Below are 21,640 nucleotides of genomic sequence, written 5' to 3'. Positions count from 1 at the left end.
ATAATATGGGCACTGTCTTTACCTCCTTGGGAACATAGTACAGTATTGCTTTGGGGCAGCATATCCTTCCACTCCTGTAGACTTCTATCTCTTTTGCCTGCAGAAAGACAGGGGCCCAGTGTAGCTTGCAAGGCCTCCAGATGGCATCTTGCTGTTCCTTGGCAGCCGAGAGCACTTTCAGTTGGCAACAGGTGCTCCCCCGCCAACCCTGCCTCTCTGAAGTAGAAGAGTTGTATGTCGTCTGATGATGGCAATCTTTGTCCTATTGACTGAAGATTGCTGTTTCATTTTCTTTCTCCTTCCCCTCCTGTCAGATCACAGTGGACGTGGAACTAAGTGTCAGCCAGCTGGAAGATGCCAGTGATAACATCTCTTTCATGCTGCAGCTGAGAAGGTAACTGCCCCATTCGGACTCTGAAGGCAATTTCTTCTCCAGCAAGCGGGCATTGTCCTCACTGCCTCAGTGTGAAATGGTCTGTATGTATGTCTCAGTACACTAAAAAGCCAGGTGGAAGAGGAGCAGGCTAGCTAGGATTGGTCTCTATTCCGAGCGCCCAGATTCTCCCATGGCCATTTCCACAATCAGGGGGCTCAAAAATACTTCTCCCCTTCAACACTTGCCTGCTCTGCCTCTGTGACATCACAAGGACACATCCCTTTTATGATATGGTAAGGGCCCTTCCCCTTCAACTTAGATCAAATCTATGCAGTTGTTGATGTTGCTGATTGGCAACTGAGCCAACCAGTTGACAGAACATGAAATCTGCCAGCACAGGCTTCCTCCCTGTAGAGAGAAAGAGTGCAGATCGCATGGCCCTCTAGAACAGTGGTTCTTAACGTGGGCAATAATGCCCCCCAGGGGGCGATTTCATTTTTCAGGGGGGCGGTAGAACAAAAAGGGGCGGTGTGGGGGCGAAAGAACAGAAGGGGGCAGTAGGGGGGCGCTGGAGCGAGCCAAACCTGTGAAGGCAACTGCAGTCACAGTGCTGGCAGTAGATCCGGTGCTGCTGCTGCCGCCAGATGATCCAGCTCTTTCTACCTGCCACGTCTCGCCTTTCTCCTTTAGGGGAGCACTGAGTGTGGATCGGGTGGAAGGAAAGGGTCTCTTGGGTCCTCATCCTCGCCCCGTGAAGCGCTGCCTCGCACCCAGGTGGGGAGGGAGACTAGTTAGTTAGTTAGTTAGTTAGTTAGTTAGTTAGTTAGTTAGTTAGTTAGTTAGTTAGTTAGGTAGTTAGGTAGGTAGGTAGGTAGGTAGGTAGGTAGGTAGGTAGGTAGGTAGGTAGGTAGGTAGGTAGGTAGGTAGGTAGGTAGGTAGGTAGGTAGGTAGGTAGGTAGGTAGGTAGGTAAGATATCACCTCAGGGAGGGGGGCGATGATAACTTCCTCAGTGGCTCAAGGGGGCATTTCTTTCAAAAAGGTTAAGAACCACTGCTCTAGAAGATACTGGACTGCAAGTCCCACCTGTCATGGATTGGATCATAGGACACACTACCTGGAGTGGATAAACTGTGTAGTCCAACAACAACATCTGGAAGGCCACAAGTTCTCTGGCCTGCTGTAGGGATATTCCTTCCTTCCTTCAAGTACTGTACCTGGAAAAGTTTTTGGTTGTTTTTTTACTACAGCTCCCAGAATTCTCCTGGGGATACTGAAAGTTGCAGAACGGAAAAGTCACTTTCTGAGCTTTCCTGATCATTGCCCCTCTGTGCATCTTCTTCATTGCAACTTGCATGTGCCAGGGTTTAATGTCCTGGTGCTTGGAAAGCAATCTGGGGGTTGGGAGAGCAAAGAAACTCCAGTTCTGCTTCCCACACAATAACTTCACTCTTCTCTGCAGTAAGAACAGCCACAACCCCAACAGCAACGTGGAAAGGTTGCAGGTGCCTGTTAAGGCGGAGGCCAAATTGGAATTGTTAGGGTACGTAAAACCACTTTGTCCAAGATATGGTGCAGGGTGGGGGGGGGAGGGAAGTCTCCATTTTTAACAGCTGCCATCATTTGCTAGCTGCAGGGAATATTTTCTCTTTGGGAGCCATTCAAGCAACCACACATGAGTACCCACACAGCCCTATGTTGTCCTGTGGTGCAGGAAAACGGTTGCCACTTGTTTCTGCTGCTCTTGCAAAGAAGATTCAGCTATCAAGGCCTAATGGTGGGGAATGGCATTCCCTTTCAGCATGCAGTTTCTCATGCGTATAGGAAGCTGCGCCACATGGCAGGGAGGAGGTCTTGCATTTTAATTTCCTTGCTTTCCCTTGCCCCCAGGATCTCATCACCAGCTGTCATTGTGCTCCCAGTGGTCCCTGGGGATTACAGGAACAACAGCAAGAAAGCGGAGGACTATGGGCCCAAAGTTGAGCACATCTATCGGGTACAAAGAAGCACTGGCTGAAATCAAATGTTTTTTAGGGGAGAAGGAACACCCTAGCTCATTGTTGGCATTATTCTTCATTGCTAATATCTTTTCCTTTTCTTACCCTGTCATCTCCCCCATTTCCTTATCCACTGCCCTAGCTGCAGAATGCAGGCCCTAGTACGGTTTCTGGAGCTGAGCTTCTTGTGGACTTCCCCAGCAAGTTCTGGGAAGGTTTCTTGCTCTACATCACTAGGGTGAGCACTGAAGGCAACGTCTCTTGCTTAGCCACGAATGAGACCAACCCCCTCAAGGTGAGAATCAAGGAGTTAAATCACTTTAAAGACATTTGAGTATTCGGTTTATTAGAACGTTTTCCTTCTAGGCACACAGTACCTTTGAAGATGCATGGCTGAGCAGTCAGAGTTACAGAATAAACCTGTGTTGAGTTGCAGATGAAAGCAATCACAAAAGAAAAATGAGCTGATTAACAATGTGGGGAATACGCTGAGCTTCTGCTAAGATAAACAGGCATCCTTTATTTCTTAAGAGAACTCTGCTTCTAATGACGAGCTAACAGTTATCATTTAGCTTGGGTTCGGAAGGGAAAAGGGATAAAATAAGGAGCCATAATCCAGTGGTAAAGACTTGTATGCAGAATGCCATGGAACAATGAGTCCTCCATCACCTCTCATGCTAGATAGCATATCCAATGGTAACAGAGAATGAGAGTTGCAGTCCAACAACTGACATCACTGCTCACCATCCTTCCCAAGAGCTCCAAAGTGCAATGTATGCAAGCCACATATAATGGCTCTTGAACGTTGTGGCTACTGGTTGTTCGACACCCTCCATTGCAACCCTATTTGGAGAGTAATCTTGTGTGCTTGAGAAAAAGTCACACTCTTTTCAGCTGAACTCCATCTCTTTCCTCACAGCTGGAAGTGCAAGAAGCCACCACGCCTCCCAGCTCCAATGCAACTGCCAAGCCCCTTCGCTGGCGTGAGAGGCGTGATGTGAGCCCTGCAATGCTGGAGGAACCCACGCTGGTGGTGAGACTTTGAGGGGACCGCGGGGGCAACCTTATGCATTCAGTCATCTATTCAGTCCCCCAGTTCAGGACACAAAGTATTAAAACACACAAAACTAAGGAGGAGAAGGAAAAGAAAGATAAAAAGACCAGTCAAGACAATTTTTAAAAACCCTATAAACTGGAACAACTTATATTAAAGAGAAACACTGAATTTAAACAATTTAATAACCCTTTGAAAAGCATGACAGGAAAGAAAATAAATAAGATGTACAATGTCATTAAAAGAAACTTCTACGACAGCTAGCTGGTGGCCAGAACCTGTCAAAATAAAAAGATCTTTGCTTGCTGGTTGAATAGAGAGCAGGGAGGGGCCAGCCTAGTTTCTTGTGGAAGGGAGTTCCACAGCCTGGGAGCAGCCACTAAGAAGGCTCTCTCTCACGGCCTCACTAAACATGCCTTTGAGGGTGGTGGAACACAGCAAAAATCTCTGTATAAGATTCAGACAGGTACATATAAGGAGAAAGAATACTCCAGATAGTCTGAATTCAAGCCATATAGGGCTTTATAGCTCCAAACTAGCACTTTGAATTGTCCCTGGAAGCAGACCAGTAGCCAATGAAGCCATTTTCAGAAGGGATTTTTGTTCTTTCCATAAGAAGCTGTTATCTTGTATATTCCAGAGTTCCAAACACTCCAAAGGCAACCTTACATAAAGTGCATTATGCGAGCAAACACGGGTTCGAAAACACACGTGTAAGCCTGGACAGAGAGCAATCAGGAGTTTGCACATGCTAAAATGGGCTGAGTGAGTCCAAAGTCAGCTAGCCATGCTACAACACTCCATCTTACAGGTCTGCCCACATAAGATGTCCTTGTGCCCTTTCTCTATTACTGAAATAAAACCATGTGGGCTTTGTAGTCCTGAGACTTATCTTGCTCCACAGGCAGGACTCTAAGTAAGCTAGGCCGAGGTAGCCCTCTCAGATGACCCTATGACAAGTATACTGTTCAGGAAACCAATTGATTTTTTATAATCTTTATTTTATTAAAGAATAAGCATGTTTCTAAGTATCAAAGCCAAATTAAACCAAAGCAAATAAACTAGCATTGTGCTGGTTAGTTATAAAGATGTAGTGAGGCAAAGAAAACATGAAAAATATGCAAATGTCCAAAAACCTTACAAGAATACAAAAAGCCATTAAAAAGAATAAAAACAGCTCTCACAAAGTAATCCATCAGGAAAAACAAAATAGTCCATCTACGTTAGCCAAAGGCTATAGTCCTCATTGATTCTGTAGAATAAAAATCCCTTAACAAAAGTAAAAATCCATTATATGTCCCATAGTCCTTAGGAAATTACCAGGGCATAGTCCATATGTATTATCCCAAGAGTAGGAGTTCATAGAGAAATAATCCTTTAGGAAAAAGTCCATAAGTCCATAGTAATCCAGTATAGCATAGGAATCAGTCCATGTAGGTAGGCCACAAGTCCGTCTCGAGAGACATTAGGGTGAGTCCCAAACGGCTGAAGAGTAGGTCACGAATGACTGAAGGGTTGGTCTTGAAAGACAATGTCCATAGGCAAAAAGTTCCTTTTTCAAGAGTAACTGGCAAGGCGTATCGTATGTTCCCAAGATGTCATCCAATCAGAGTCTATTACTAGGCAAACATTCCTGTTGCCCCACATGACTTCTTTCTCATCAACACCAGGTGTTATTTGGGTTACAGTATTTAAGTGAAGAGTCACAACAAAAACCATCTCTCTTATCACACAGAGTCCTTTCTCAGGCTTTCAGAATAACATTCTTTCCTGCTCGCTCTAACAAACAACCTGTAAGCCTAGCATGACAATATTATACAGATCCTTTATACAGAGAATAAGATGGAACCTCTCTTGCTCATTTCTTAATTACAAAACCCATATTCCTTAAAAGATTTTAACTCAAAAACCCATCTCATCACACATTATACTAGCTGAAACAGGATGTAACTACGGACTCAGTCACATGACCGATTTACATTGATTCCAGTCCCGACTTTTGCTGTAAAGTCACATGGTGTATAACCCAGTGGGCATGTTCACATTGACTTAAATTACTTCAGCTCATTTCCATTCTGTTTGTTGAGCACACTTTTGATTTTTGAAGTATCAGTAATACATCTTTAAATCCAGTGCCTCCTGGCATGCCCTCTGTCCTCTGTGTCCTGGCGCGCTCACTCTCTGGGCGCAGAGTGGGCATGCCAGGACATGGAGGATGTCTCTGCACTTGCTGTGTGCCTGCTCTGCACCCACAGAGCAGCGTGCCAAGACACAGAGGGCGTCCTGTGCCCGCTCTGCACCCACTGGCCTTCTGCTGCTCCATCAGCTCCTGCACTGGTGAAATGTAGAGAACAGGGTAGGTGGTTGTAACGCCGAATGTGTTGATGAAGTGATGCAGCAATAAACATTTTAAGAAAGGTTTTTTAAAATTAAGAGAAAAAACAGTGGTGCCCCTTCCACCCAAAATCCACATAGGTAGAAATTAAAATGGCAGCAGTGCTCACAGCCACAAAACTGCATTGAATTTAATCGATGTAGATGTAAGATATTTTTTTAAAAGACCCTGCCAGCCAGTAGGGAGGGAAAACTGACTTTGCAGCCCAAGTAAATAAATTCGCCCTTGTGTCATGTGACCAGAAATTTATATATTGATATAAATAATTCTGAAACTGATATAACTGCAGTTCTTATGGCCAGTGTGACCACACCCTACGTTGCTACAGCCAGAGAAGACTGTGTCATCCGAAGCATCTGACACCACATCCTTGTCCTCATCACTGCTCACAAACAAAGCTAACCCACTGCTTAAGTTCATTGTCTCCAAGCCTGTGACGAGATGAGCAACAGATTCTTTTGAAAATGAGTGAGGCAATGAGTGGTTTTGCAGATTAGAAACCCCACAAGTGTGGCAGTTTTGTATAACATCGTCTCTTAGCTGAAAAATTAACCGCAGGTGGGGGCAATCACTGTACATCAATGAGAGCTAGGAACATACTTGTTTATAATCTCCTTAGTTAACAATAATCACGCGCCACCAAGTCAATGCTGACCAGAATTTTTAGAGGCTGAACGGCTCTTTTCAGTCTTGATGGAGCAGTTTGATGATCGTAATATACCATAGGACCACTTTGACCATCTTAGTGTTGCCAAAAGCTAGAGTGCTTTCAGCTGGGGAGATACTGGCCCGGTCAGTCGAAGGGCATTGTGCAGCGGTGCCATCTTTCCCTTTTCAACAGATTTTGAGGAAATGAAAAGACTGAAGAAATGCTAGGTGGGGAAACCTGGGAAGTTTACAAACATAGCACAGCAATATCTAGACACCCCATAAAATTCCACAAATGAGGCAAGATCATTGCACCATAAAAGCTTTGTTTGGAATGAAGCTTAGCGGGTAAATCTGTATCGTTTAAAGTTCTTCTGGCAGAGGCATACCCTGATGTCTCCTGGCATAGACTTCTGCCATATCCTGACAGCTCCCAACTGGTGTATCTCTACTACAGACTCTGGAAATGTTAGGTTTGGGGGCTACAACGTCCATAATTCTCAACCAGCAGGCCATTGACTATGCTGGTTAAGAGATTCTGGGAGCGGTAACCCCAAAAAATAGCTTTCCCACATTCTGATCTACCGTATTGGACCCCACCCTAGGTCTGTTAGCTAATTAAATACACTCCACAGGCTGAACAGCTGAGTCGACTTGTTTTGAGCTGAATGCAAATGCCCTTCTCTGCCTGCAGAACTGTAGTACCGAAGTTTGTACCGTCCTTCACTGCCAGGTGGGATCATTGGAGCGAGGGCATGGAGCTGTGGTGACCATCCATGCAGTTTTGTGGCTGCCGAGTTTCCGGAAGGTGAGGACAGAGTTTATGCTGGAAGAGGAATATATATATATATATATATACACTTCAGCTTATTCATTGCACATAGGTCTGTGATTGGTTTTATCCCAGCAGCGAGACTGTATGTGGCCCATTAAAACAGCAATCCACATCATATGCCATCAGTGCACCTTGTGGTTTATTGTTCCAAGAAGGATGCATGGTCAGGTTTGACAGAGGAGAACAAGGAGTGGAATGGAGGCAGGTGTACGCAGGAGGAAGAGGTGGTTGTTTTCATTACACATGCCTACGCTAAGGGTAGGACTAGATGGTACCTTTATCACGCTTTCTGCAAATCTGTACCAAAAAGTGGTACAGGACATCTTTGTCCTTTCATGTGATTTTCCTCACCTACATAGCCTGTGTAGATTAATGCACTTAGTTTTGTGCTTGGTTTCTGGAAGGCAAATACAGACTTTATTTTTTTATTTTTATTTTTTTTGGTGTCTGAGGCAAATATGTCTGAGGAAATCCCACTGTGGGAGTGAAAAGACGTTAATCGTAAAGAATATATACAGTGATGCCCCGCTAGATGATTACCTTGCAAAACGACGAATCTGCATGATGATGAGTTTTTTGCGATCACTATAGCGCTTTGCAAAACAGTGTTTCCTATGGGCAATTTTTGCTATATGATGTTTTGGTCCATGCTTCGCAAGACGGTCCCCTCCTCCCCGGGACCGATTTTCACAAGACGACGATTTTGACAGCTAGGCCTGTGACTTGCAAAATGGGTGTTTTTGGGACCGATTTTCACAAGACAGTGATTTTAACAGCTGATCGGCGCTTCGCAAAAATTTCTCTATGGGCGATTTTCACAAAACGACGACAATTTGTCCCCATTGGAACGGATTAAATGGATTTCAATGCATTGCAATGGGGAACCGTATTTCGCAAGACGATGTTTTCACAAGACTGATTTTTGCTGAAAGAATTAACATCGTCTTGCGGGGCACCACTGTAATCCTCTAAATATGTTGTTGTAATGTGCCATCGTCAGAAGCGAGATATAGTGACTCTAACTGGGTTTTCGAGGTGAGGTATTTAAGGAGTGGTTTTACTAGTTCCATCCCCCACAATGGCAGAGCTGGGGAATCAAACCCAGTCCATTACTCTAACCACTACAGCACACTGGGTACCCTCTCCCAATATACACTAACCCTGATATGCAGTAGATAGACTGTGAGAGGCAGCAGCCATGATTTCCTGAGAAGAGATGAATTTCAGAGTGAGATTTGAAGGACATGAGAAACTCACGATGCCTGTTTCTGTTGTCTACCATAGTACTCCATGGAACAATTTCTCATCCAGTCTCAAGCCTGGTTCAACGTTTCAGGGATGCCTTATAAAATACAGCCTGAAATTCTACCCAGTGGATCCTCCTTGGTATGTCCAGAAATTCATGGTAGCTGGGACAGAGTGGTGTCTTCATTTTTCAAAGGTGGCAAACAGTTCACAATGCAAAATTGATAAAAATGTTTCTAATAGAATTCAAACCTAGTCCATTACTCAGAAATTTGAACGACTCTTGAATCCTAACTCTTGCCTATTACTTTCAAAGTAGTAGTGCTAAAGGATAATAGAGTAGTTCCTACCTGATTCATGTTATAAGGAATTAGGGCCCTGAAGAGCTGGGGAAGCAATGTCATTTTCCCATGTAGTCTTCTGTGAAGATGGTAAAATCAAAGGAAATCTGCTCTTTTTTGACAAAGATGCCATTGGGATATATGGAAGAACAGACAGATGAGTGGAAGAGGAAACCTTATTTTTGTGGTTCAGATCTAAAACACACAAGACAAAGGCATTTGCTTGTTTCTAGAACTTAAACAGAAAAATCACTATTGTTTTTACCATTTGCTAGAAAAGTATTACAGTGAATTAAATGTCCTTCCAAATGATGTGTATGTTCTTGTTCAAAAGGGAAATTATTTCCTTTGATTTTTATCACTAGCTAAGTATTTCATGCATATGCTACTAAAATATTCTGCTCTCATCCTGTTTTGTTTTAAAGATTCTCCTGAGACATTGGTCTCAGAAGTGGGGGGGAATGTATTCAGTTGTCATTTTCATTCGGGGCTGCAGATTTGAAACTGAATATGTGGTAAATACCACTGTGTTGCCCATATCTATGAATCCATAAAACAGTCTTCCTCAGCTTGCCATGGCCTGGATCTGTTGGACCACCTCTCCCATCAACCCATCCAGCTGCTTGGAGATGATGGGAAATGTAGTCTGACACATCTGAAACAGTACCAAATTAAGCCATAAAATATGAACAGGAAAAGAACAGCCATGACGTAATTGTTTAGAGCTCATATGGCAACCCACTTTTGAGGAAAGGAGGTAAGAAGCAAAATACTTATGGACAGGCAGTCGGATCTTCAGAGACTAAAGGGGAAATTCTGGACCACTATATCAGGGCATGGTGGTTCACAAATGTGAATGAAAGCAGGGGTGATGAACTTGTGGCTCAATAGATTTTGTTGGACCAAAATACTATCAACCCCTGGCCATTGGCAGTGCGGGCTGGAGATGATGAGTCTTGTTGTCTAATGCCATCCAGAAGGCTACAGATTTTCTGTTCCTTGCATAAACAATCTCATGTCCACTTATGAGAGGCAGGAAAGCAGGCCAGCAAGGGGCGAGTGGGTTAAGGAGCAGGAATGGGAGCACCCTTAAATGCAACGAGTCAGGCACAGGGAAGTGCAGGTCTTTGGTAGGCTCTGGGTGGATGAAAGCAGAGATTCCAGAGTGCAGTTCAAGTCAGAGAACGTGTGTTCCAGATCCTCCTCTATCTCACTGGGCGTGGAAGCCGGTCAATATTCCAACTCTTAGAACCCAACTTTCACAGCAATATACAGTACAATTTTTCCAAGAGGCCTATTTACAAGGCAGAGACCACCTCGCCATGATCCACAACATCCATGTCCCTCTGACCCCACCGGAAGGCATCATATCACTAGATTTGTGAAGCAACTAAGAGAAAAGCCTGCACATTTTTAAAAGCAAGATTTTCCTTGCTTTCTTCCCTTTTTATTGGATACCTGGTAGCAAATATAAGGTAAAAATCTTGAACAGGCAGTTAATTATTGATATCTGGCAACCAGACATCAAGTACAGTATTTCTTGGAAGTGGTGCAGGGAGTGAGAGGAGGACCGCCATTTTATTATCCCATTCTTAAAATAACACCGTGCTGTTGTGGTCACTTAAATGTAGGGATGTACAGTTTCTATTCTGTCCAGTCCATTTCCTGTGAGTTTATATGGCTGAGTGAGGATTTGAACCCAGGTCTCTTGAATGCTAACCTGACACTCTGTTCACTATACTACTCTCACCTACTCCGTCTTACTTTTACATGCATTCAGTTATAAATCCAATGCTTGTTAATTTTTTAAAAAATGCACATGAAAATTTGCATATATTTTTATGTACAGCTTTCCCTGGCATAGGTATTTTTGTAGTCAATATGCCCTAATATACTCATTTTGTAGCCAACTTTCTCTAAAAGTGTGTTACTTATATACTGCCCCATAGTATTTAAAGCACTCTCTCGTCCGTTTACAATTTTAATTATGTACACTACACATTGCCCCCCTCCCAGCAAGCTGGGTACTCAGTTTACTGACCTTGGAAGGATGGAAGACTAAGTCCAACCTTGAGCCGGTTAGGATCGAAATCAAGTCATGAGTCTTGACTGCAGTACTGCAGATTAATCACTGTGTTTCAAGGCTCTCTAAGTGTGCCTTTGTATGCATTTTTTTTATTTCACTAGCTGCATCACACAAATGATGCAGTGTGTGAAATCCAAAGAGGATTTTTCCCCCCTGGGTCCATATATTAATTCAGTATAACCCATTTCACCTAAAAATGCAAAACAAATGAAATTTACTGCCATCCCTTCTTCAAGGATAATTGAGCTCCTTCGTTGGCTCCATTTGCCTCCCCCCCACCCCACCATTTCTTTTCTTCCCTGCAGGCTAAAACACTTGTGGAGAGGGTGAACCCTGATGCTGAGAGGGACATCCCTGTATGGTGGATTATAGCAGCTGTGGTTGTGGGACTTCTCCTCCTTGCAGCATTTATTATCATTCTTTGGAAGGTAAGTCAAATCCTGGTTCAGGCAGGCCTGGCCATAGAGATAGTACAGTGGTGCCTCGCATAGCGAGGTTAATCCGTTCCGGATTAACCTTCGCTATGCTGAAGCATCGTTGAACGGGGCAGGGAATTCCATTGGAACGCATTAAACATGGTTTAATGCGTTCCAAATGGGCCAAATACTCACCGTTCAGCGATGCTTCTTAATGGCCGGCAGCCATTTTCGCGCCCTCCCCTCGCTTAACGAGGGCGCGAAAACGCTGCTCGCAGCCATTTTGGGCCATTTCCGGGCTTCCCGCGGCCATTTTGTCTGCCTAACAGCTGATCGTCAGGCTTCGTTTTGCGAAGATCGGTAAGCGAAACGCTTACCGGTCTTCGCAAAGCGAATTTTGCCCTATTAAAAAAAGTTGAGCGATCGCATTAGCGATCCCAAAAAAGGGATCACTATGCGATTTCGTCGTTGTACGGTGCACTCGTTAAGCGAGGCACCACTGTATTGATTATCCATCTGGGGTACCAGAAACCCAGCACAACCAGCCACCTCAGCAGAGTTTGGGATTAAAATAGTTACATGTAGCATAGGTGCCTGTAACTAATAACTTTTTCAGGTAAAGAATGTGGAACAAAGTTACTTTTCAGAATTAACAAAATTACTTCCCTGATATAACAAGGAACATTATCTAGTTACTTTCAGAAGTTACTTTGAAAGAACATCACAGGGCATTTGCAAAAGCATTTCTTTTCACAGAACGTAAACCTTTTTTCTCTTATGAATCCTGAGTGGCAAAGAAAGTTATTTTATCATTTGTATTGTTGTTAAATATCTTCAAGATGTTGACCCTTGTGCAGCCTGGCTAATCAAAGCAGCCAGGCCTATAACAACCGAATGATTGTTATTAATGGGTCTCTCCGGGAGGGCAAAGAAGAGACACTCATTAGGCCCATTAGGAAGAAACCAAGTTTGGCAGTGGACGACATTGGCAATTATAGGCCTTTCGTCAATGTTTCTTTCCTCAGCAAAGTGGTAAAGAGGGTGGTGGCTGACCAGCGCCAGGCCCTTTTGGATGCCCTGGATCCATTTCATTCGGACTTCAGGCTGCGCCATGGTATGGAAACGGCATTGGTCACCCTGTTTGATGACCTGCTGAAGGAGGCTGAATGGGGCAAAATGTCTTTGTTGGTCCTTCTCGATATTTCGGCTGCCTTCAATATCATTGACCATGATATCCTCCTGGGGAGGCTCTCCAAGGTGGGAATTGGTGGTCTGGCGCTAGACTGGCTCTGATCCTTCTTGGAGGACCATCTCCAGAGAGTACATCGGCTCTGTGGAATCTTAATTGTGGGGTTCCACAGGGCTTGATTATCTCCCCAATGCTGTTTAATATCTACATGAAGCCACTGGGTCAAGTCATCAGGGGGTGTGGGGCTTCACCCAGCTCCACATGTCCTTTTCTCCAACAATAGTGGATGCCATTTCGTCCCTTTTTGAGATTATATCACATTACAGCTTTTCCCACTCTTTTGTTGACTATCAGGGCTACTCCATTTCTTCTATGGGATTCTTGCCCACAGTAGTAGATATGATAATTGTCTGAATTGAATTCGCCCATTCCTGTCCATTTTTGTTCACTGACACCCAGGATGTCAATGTTTATTCTTGCCATCTCCTGTTTGATCACATCCAGCTTATCAAGCAAGGTTCATAGATCGTACATTCCAGGTTCCTATGCAGTATTTTTCTTTGCAGCATCGGACTTTCCTTTCACTTCCAGGCACGTCCACAGCTGAGCGTCCTTTCGGCTTTGGCCCAACCATTTCATTAGCTCTGGAGCTACTTGTACTTGTCCTCCGCTCTTCCTCAGTAGCATGTTGGACGCCTTCCGACCTGAGGGGCCCATCTTCCAGCGTCATATCTTTTAGCCTTTTTAACCTGTTCATGGGGTATTCTTGGCAAAGATACTGGAATGGCTCGCCAATTCCTACTCCAGGTGGATTGCATTGTGGGAGTTGTAGTCAAAAATATCTGAACAGTTCTAGTTGCCCACCCTTGTGAATCAAGAATCAGGACTGTGACAATGGATCTTTGGCAGCCTGCAATGGAGGGAGCTTGGGTCACACCATGAATAGTATCTTCAGTTAGTGCGGAGAGCAGTGGTAAAGGGCTTTTGCTTCCTTTTCAGAATGAATGCTGTACCCGAGCATCTGGAACACTAACCTTTATGAAGCTTTTGTTGGCTTGGAGAGTCTTAGGACTTACCCAACCCAATTCCTACTTTTCTTTTTTACAGACAGGATTTTTCAAGCGAAAGCGACCACCCATGGAGGAGGAAGAGCAGCTAACCAGTGAAGCTGGGGCACAGTTACCTGGAGGACAGTAGAGGATGATCCTGTTCTTCCAGGACATTCCCCACACCCCACTTCTGCCAATCATACTCCTGCATGGACCTTTTTGTTTATGTGCATGGTGTCAAAAAAGATGAAAACCAGCCTTTCTTAGCTTCCCATTCTGTGGATCCTGAAGGCTTCCCCAGGATGAAGGGGATTCCTAAGGATCCCCTGAACCTGGAGGGACTGACTAGGTTTTTGGCTTCCCCAAAATGGCTGTGGCACAACTACGGTGGATGATGCAATCTAACAGGATTTCAGCCACTGGCACATAATTATAGAGATAGATGTAGATATTCATAGGCCACAGAGAAATGAGTATGTTTTGAGCAAACAAGAAAACCCATTGTAACATATTTAACATTCAAATTTTATTCATTTAAAATAGGGGAGAACAACTTGTGCTCTTCCATGAGATTATAACTACCATTCCCATCATCCCTTCTCACTTGCCAGGCTGGCTAGTGTTGATGGAAAATGGAAGCCTCAAATATCCAGAAGGCCACAGGTTAACCATCTTTGCCTTAGGTATATCCAAGAGGCAGGGCATGGTGTGCTGTGGTCTATGGGGTCACGAAGACTCGGACATGACTTAACAACTAAACAACAACAATGATACATATCTTTCTGTCTTAATATACCCGATACACTAAGTACATATGAAAATAATTGAGGAATTAATATAGCTGGTGTCATGGGATTTTTAAAAATATAATTGGGAATTTACTCTTTTTCATATTCTATTCCACTTCTCTTACAACATGCTGCCTCTTCACAACATGCTGGTCAGAAAAACGTATTTCAATAATGAATTGTAACATTTCTGTAAACTAAATTGGAGACCTCTTTTTGTAGTACAATAAATCATGCTCTTTTGTCATATTCAAAGATTGTCCCGGGTCTGCTTTCTTCCTGCAGTAGCAATATTAGCTTCAGTCTTTGGTGACCTCAAATTATGCGCTGTGGGTTAAACCGCAGAAGCCTCTGCTGCAAGGTCAGAAGACCAGCTGTCATAAGATCGAATCCACGCGACGGAGTGAGCTCCCGTTGCTTGTCCCAGCTCGTGCCAACCTAGCAGTTCGAAAGCATGTAAATGCGAGTAGATAAATAGCTACCACCTTGGTGGGAAGGTAATGGCATTCTGTGTCTAGTCACACTGGCCATGTAACCACAGAAACTCTATACGGACAAACGCTGGCTCTACGGCTTGGAAATGGGGATGAGCATCACCCCCTAGAGACAGACACGACTGGACTAAATGTCAAGGGGAACCTTCACCTTTTCTTTAATATCAACATATAGGGCCTTGGGATACAGTGAGTGCATCCTTCAAAAGCAATGCATCTTTTAATGGAGAAGACTGTCTGTTTATTCTAACATAGCCTTGCTCCAGCCTGCCTTTGGCTAATCGGACTGCTTTTGTTCTGTGCTTGCTCAGTTGTAGAACAACCAGGTTTCTAGTTTGCAAGTCTGTTGTCTCAGACAGGTAGCACTGAAGGATTTGCATGCCTGGAGGGATAACACTGTTGGACAAGGAAATGCATATTTCCCTTAGTGTGACTCTCACTGGTGGTTCCTGAGAGAACAAAAAGGAACACCTGGTCCATGAACTTCAGGTCTGCTCCCAAGCTGGTGATGTGTAAGACAGGAAGCAGCCAATTATGATATTCTTCTCAAAAATAATCTCAAAAATGATAGAATGATGTCAATACAAATCCAAGGCAGACCTTTCAACATCACAATAATCCAAGTTTATGCACCAACCACCATTGCTGAGGAGACTGAAATTGAACAATTTTATGAAGATTTACAACACCTCTCTAGAACTGACACCAAAGAAAGATGTTCTTCTCATTATAGGGGATTGGAATGCTAAAGCAGGGAGCCAAGAGATTAAAGGAACAGGTATGTTTGGCCTTGGAGTTCAAAACGAAGCAGGGCAAAGGCTAATAGAGTTTTGTCAAGAGAACAAGCTGGTCATCACAAACACTCTATTCCAACAACACAAGAGGCGACTCTACACATGGACATCACCAGATGGGCAATATCAAAATCAGATTGATTATATTCTCTGCAGCCAAAGATGGAGAAGCTCTATACAGTCAGCAAAAACAAGACCTGGAGCTGATTGTGGCTCTGATCATCAGCTTCTCATAGCAAAATTCAAACTTAAACTAAAGACAGTAGGAAGAACCACTGGGCTCCTCAGGTATAATCTAAACCAAATCCCTTATGAATACACAGTGGAAGTGAAGAACAGATTTAAGGAACTAGATTTGGTGGACAGAGCGCCTGAAGAACTTTGGATAGAAGCTCGTAACATTGTACAGGAGGCAGCAACAAAAACCATCCCAAAGAAAAGGCAATGCAAGAAAGCAAAGTGGCTGTCCAACGAGGCCTTAGAAATAGCAGAGAGGAGAAGGGAAACAAAATGCAGGGGAGATAGGGAAAGTTACAGAAAATTGAATGCAGACTTCCAAAGAATAGCAAGGAGAGACAAGAGGGCCTTCTTAAATGAACAATGCAAAGAAATAGAGGAAAATAACAGAAAAGGAAAAACCAGAGATCTGTTCAGGAAAATTGGAGATATTAGAGGAACATTTTGTACAAAGATGGACATGATAAAGGACAAAAATGGAAGGGACTTAACAGAAGCAGAAGACATCAAGAAGAGGTGGCAAGAATACACAGAGGAATTATATCAGAAAGATGTGGATATCCTGAACAACCCAGACAATGTAGTTGCTGACCTTGAGCCAGACATCCTGGAGAGTGAAGTCAAGTGGGCCTTAGAAAGCCTGGCTAACAACAAGGCCAGTAGAGGTGATGGCATTCCAGTTGAACTATTTAAAATCTTGAAAGATGATGCTGTTAAAGTGCTACATTCAATATGCCAGCAAATTTGGAAAACTCAACAGTGGTCAGAGGACTGGAAAAGATCAGGCTACATCCCAATCCCAAAGAAAGGCAGTGCCAAAGAATGTTCCAACTACCGTACAATTGCACTCATTTCACACGCTATCAAGGTTATGCTCAAAATCCTCCAAGGTAGGCTTCAGCAGTATGTGGACCGAGAACTCCCAGAAGTACAAACTGGATTCCGAAGGGGCAGAGGAACCAGAGACCAAATTGCTAACATGCACTGGATTATGGAGAAAGCCAGAGAGTTCCAGAAAAATATCTACTCCTGCTTCATTGACTATGCAAAAGCCTTTGACTGTGTGGACCACAGCAGACCAAGGGAAGTCCTTAAAGAAATGGGAGTGCCTGACCACCTTATCTATCTCCTGAAAAACCTATATGTGGGACAGGAAGCAACAGTTGGAACTGGATATGGAACAACTGATTGGTTCAAAATTGGGAAAGGAGTACGACAAGGCTGTATATTGTCCCCCGGCTTATTTAACTTATATGCAGAATACATCATGCGGAAGGCTGGACTGGAGGAATCCCAAACCGGAATTAAGATTGCCGGAAGAAATAGCAACAACCTCTGATATGCAGATGATACCACTCTGATGGCAGAAAGTGAGAAGGATCTAAAGAACCTTATAATGAGGGTGAAAGAGAAGAGTGCAAAAAACGGTCTGAAACTCAACATCAAAAACAAACAAACAAACAAACAAACAAACTAAGATCATGGCCACTGGTCCCATCCCCTTCTATTTCCCAGTGGCCATGATATGGAGGCAGTGACAGATTTTACTTTCTTGGGCTCCATGATCACTGCAGATGGTGGCTGCAGCCACGAAATTTAAAGACGCCTGCCCTGCTTCTTGGGAGGAAAGCAATGACAAACCTTGACAGCATCTTAAAAATCAGAGACATCACCCTGCCAACAAAAATCCGAATAGTCAAAGCTGTGGTTTTTCCTGTCGTGATGTATGGACGTGAGAGCTGGACCATAAAGAAAGCTGACCCAGAAGAATTGATGCCTTTGAATTGTGGTGCTGGAGGAGGCTCTTGAGAGTCCCCTGGACTGCAAGGAGAACAAACCTATCCATTTTGCAGGAAATCAATCCTGAGTGCTCACTGGAAGGACAGATTCTGAAGCTGAGGCTCCAGTACTTTGGCCACCTCATGAAAAGAGAAGACTCCTTGGAAAAGACCTTGATTTTGGGAAAGTGTGAAGGCAAGAGGAGAAGGGGACGACCGAGGATGAGACGGCTGGACAGTATCATCGAAGCAACCAAGATGAATTTGACACAACTCCGGGAGGCAGTGGAAGATAGGAGGGCCTGCCGTGCTCTGGTCCATGGGGTCATGAAGAGTCGGACACGACTAAACGACTAAACAACGACGATTAAGTCTAGGTTCTAAAATTATCTAACTGTACTGCTAGAATCCATTCTGGAAATGCAGGCTTAAAAAAATGCAGTTCAAAAAAAACCATTGAAGCAGGACAAGAGAAAGTGATGAAGGGTGCTTCTAAAGATGGACAGCCTTGGTTTCTCAGTCTTTCCTTTCTTAATGGATTTCCTGTGGTAAGAAAAATGTCATCATTACAAATGGAAAACGACATTGGTAAACCCATGGAAAAATTCTGTGAATCATCCTGTGAAGTTCGTGAATGCAGCAGGGTGGCTAGAAAAGCCTCAGTTGGTGTTGCCTGAAGACACTGGCAGAGACATTGGCTTTAAGGGCCGAGATCGGGATGGGGAGACAAAGAATGATGTGCAACCCACATTGGAAGTGGGCTTTACCCCTCCCCCAAGTAATCAAGATGCAGGAGTGCCAGCTGTTCTAAGGAACTGGTACGAGTATTCATGCCTTTGTCCTTTTTCAGAAATATTTTCCATAGGATTCTGACAGCTGACAAAGCTTCATGCGCTGCAGAACTGTGGGAGATGTTCAGGTGGGTGCGAACTGGTCATGTAAGACAACGGCTACATCTCCTAAAGCTATGGCGTCTGAAGAGAGCTTATGTCCCCACATTTCCCTTTTCTGGACTGCAGTTCCTGGAGCTGCACGTGGCCAGGGAAGAGCGGTCCAGCCACACAAGGAGTGCTCCAGCTCCACTGTTTGTCCTCACCGATTGACCTTGTTGTCTGTGGTTCTTCATGAGGGAGGAACCACAGGCTTCCAGGGAATGCTGAAACGCCCTTTTAGAGTTACTGGCAATGAGACAAGCAGCAGCCCCTTTCGGTGTGGACCAGGTGTTTCTAGGAAAGGATGCCAAGACTTTGGTTTGTGTGGAAGGTTACCTTTTCTCACCAACATGGACAACTGGCTCTGACTACTTATTGGAAGGAAATACATTCTGGATGTGTTGAAAGGCTCTATGAATGAATGACCTCCAAAATGTCCTGTCATTAACTGTCCTGCTCAGTTCCTGAAAACTCAAGGCTGTGGCTTCCTTTATACAGTCTCATCCATCTCACATCGTGTCTTCCTCTTTTCCTGCTGCTTTCAACTTTTTCCCCAGGATTATTGTCTTTTCCATCAAGTCTTGTCTTCTCATGATGTACCCAAAGTATGACAGCCTCTGTTTTGTCACTTTCGCTTCTAGAGAGATTTCAGGCTTGATTTGATCTGGGACCCACTTGTTTTGTCTTTGTGGCAGTCAAGGGTATCTGCAAAGCTCTCCTCCAGCACCATATTTCAAATGAATCCACTTCCTCCACTAGCTTTCTTCACTGTCCAGTTTTCACACCCACCTGGAGTAATTAGGAACACAATGGTGTGGATGATCTTAGCCTGCCTTCTCCAGTGAAACATCCTTATACTTGAGGACCTTTTCTAGTTCCTTCATACCTACTTTTCTGAATCTGACTTCTGTTTTTTTGCTTGGATTGATGACTGAACCCTCTTCAGGATTAACAAGCTCATCACCAGAACAGAAAGGATAGTTCCAGTGGTGACGGGGATGGAGACACTCTTAGAGAACCTCTCCTTTAAATTTGCTTTTAAGCAGGTGGCCTCACCTCACAAGCAAACGGGATTCCCGCTTCCACACGGCCATGAAAGACGCAGGACAGCTGCGAAACGCCCTACCTCCCCCTCATCTACATTCCCGGGGAGGAAGGGTGCCTCTGTGCACGTGCAGAGGGTGACGTTTCCCCGAAAAGACCATCTCACCCTGCACATGTTCAGAGACCTGCTCCTTTAGGCGGGTAATGGGGGAAAACCGCCCTCCTCCTCGCTCTTTTCCGGAACCCCTCTTCAGCAGTGCTGGACACACAGTTTCTAGGTGAGGTAAGGCAAGGGCGGAGCACCGGCGCAGAAGGAGGCGGAGGCCGCGGCGGCACTACCGCCTTGTTCCAGCAGGGGGAGCCCTCGCAGCTTCTCTCGATCTCTTCCCCGGACAAGGCGGGGGGGGGGCCTGCCGGAGACCCGGAGACACAGGCGCGCAACCGCAGCCGCCGCTACCCGCACCACGGCCGCCGCGTAACCGGATCTGGCTCAGCCCGCCGGTCGCTGCCGAGGTTTCTCCGGACGCGCCATGGCCGGGTAGCAAGGGGGAGCCGGTGGCGGGGCGGCCAGAATGCTGCGGGCGCCGGCTCTGGCGATGCGCTTCGCCATCCTCCTGCCCCTCTTAGTCGGCCCCGGCTGGCCGGCTCGGGGGAAGGCGCAGCTCGGGGAGCCTCCGAGCCCGCAGGGTGAGTTGGAGGCGAGATCGGCGGGGCAAGGCGCGGGGCGGCGGGCGCGAGCGGGGTGGTGGTGGTGGTGGTGGTGGGTGGGGGGGCTTGTCTGCCGTCTGAATGCGGCGGCGGGGCGGGGGATCGCCCGGAGGGACCCGCGGGGGGGGCGAAATCGGGAATCTGCTTTCCGTTGCTGGGGTCGGTGGGTGGGGCAGCTTTTTGGGGTGGGAATGATCGTTTGAAATTGTGGGCGGGGGGGAGGTAGAAAGGTTGTGCATCGTTGCATCACTCGCTTACCCTCCCAGTTAAGGGGTGTACGTGTATGTGTGTGTTGGGGAGGGGGGGGGAGATCGTTCTCCTATATTTAGCCTTTCCGTGCCAGCTCTTCGAGTTCCTCCCCTGCTTTGCTTGATCTTTCTCCGGGTCTCAGTTTTCCTCTATTTTAAGAATAACAAACGCGGGGGGGGGGGCTCGGCTCCCCGCTCTTCCCCTCAAAGCACGGCAAAGGAGCTGCGACGCAAGTGTGGTCTGGGGAGGGGGGGGAGAGCTGGGTGGGTCCGCCTGGGTTCTTTTCACACTCATCCATCCGCGCACACCTTCGTGCGCCGCCGCCGCCGCCCGCGATCTTGGGAATCTCATTGTGTCTGCTCTAAATAGACTCGACGTATCGGAGAGGGCGCCCCCCCCACCTCCCAGGACAAGGGTGGCAGAGGGTGGAGAGGGGGCGGCTTCTTGGGGGCCTGGATTGGGACCCTTACGCGGCTCCATCTTCCCCTTTCCCCTCCCAAAGACAGGAAGGGGGTGGAAGAGAAGGGGAAGGGGTGTCTCTTCTGCTGGTCACTTTGCCCCTCCCGGAGCTTTCGCCCATCTGCTAGCTTGCAAAACAACCTCCCCTGCCCTTCTTTCCCTCTATTCTCACACCACCTCTTTCCCCACCCCCTAAATCTCCTTGGCTGGCTAGCTCCATACATGGTAATCTTGTTTATTTCTGCCACCCCCGCCGCCGACCCTTCCCGGGGCTTTCCCTCCTGGTCACCCTGAACCTTTGTTTGCGTCTGTGTCCCAGGCGGGTCTCCTTTCCTGGCCTCCCTCCTGCTGCCTGCAGCCATGCCTCCCACCGCTCCCTCTTCCTTCCAGCTGGATTGCCTTTCTGCCCACACCCATTCATTCCCTGGTCGTTTCTCCTTGACCTCTGTTGATGTACCTGTTGTCAGTCAGCCTGATGCCTTCTGTTTGTTTATCTAGTATAGGTCTGCGAATAGATCTACACACATA

At 45.7% G+C, this 21,640-nt stretch overlaps 2 protein-coding genes across 3 annotated transcripts in view; both read left to right on the top strand.

The window, feature by feature from the left end:
• The window catches only part of ITGA2B (integrin subunit alpha 2b), a 58,859-nt gene extending 44,187 nt beyond the window's left edge, over positions 1-14,672 (top strand). Inside the window, exons 22-30 of the mRNA XM_073004134.2 lie at positions 315-394; positions 1,837-1,917; positions 2,265-2,370; positions 2,514-2,666; positions 3,291-3,404; positions 7,163-7,276; positions 8,588-8,689; positions 11,281-11,403; positions 13,688-14,672. Of these exons, the coding sequence (XP_072860235.2) occupies positions 315-394; positions 1,837-1,917; positions 2,265-2,370; positions 2,514-2,666; positions 3,291-3,404; positions 7,163-7,276; positions 8,588-8,689; positions 11,281-11,403; positions 13,688-13,777 (963 nt within the window). The 3' untranslated portion in view covers positions 13,778-14,672. The remainder of the gene's footprint in view (positions 1-314; positions 395-1,836; positions 1,918-2,264; positions 2,371-2,513; positions 2,667-3,290; positions 3,405-7,162; positions 7,277-8,587; positions 8,690-11,280; positions 11,404-13,687) is intronic.
• A 5,451-nt stretch (positions 14,673-20,123) lies between these two features.
• Positions 20,124-21,640, top strand: part of FAM171A2 (family with sequence similarity 171 member A2) — a 45,629-nt gene continuing 44,112 nt past the window's right edge. For both annotated transcript variants that reach the window (XM_020798007.3, XM_020798006.3), the window contains exon 1: positions 20,124-20,383. In XM_020798007.3, coding sequence (XP_020653666.3) covers positions 20,269-20,383 — 115 coding nt within the window. In that variant the 5' untranslated portion in view covers positions 20,124-20,268. The remainder of the gene's footprint in view (positions 20,384-21,640) is intronic.

The sequence above is a fragment of the Pogona vitticeps genome, chromosome 6 (assembly GCF_051106095.1).
Source record: "Pogona vitticeps strain Pit_001003342236 chromosome 6, PviZW2.1, whole genome shotgun sequence".
Lineage (NCBI taxonomy): Eukaryota > Metazoa > Chordata > Lepidosauria > Squamata > Agamidae > Pogona > Pogona vitticeps.
The sequence above is the reverse complement of the archived record's forward strand: the minus strand, read 5'-3'. Positions and strand labels throughout refer to the sequence as shown.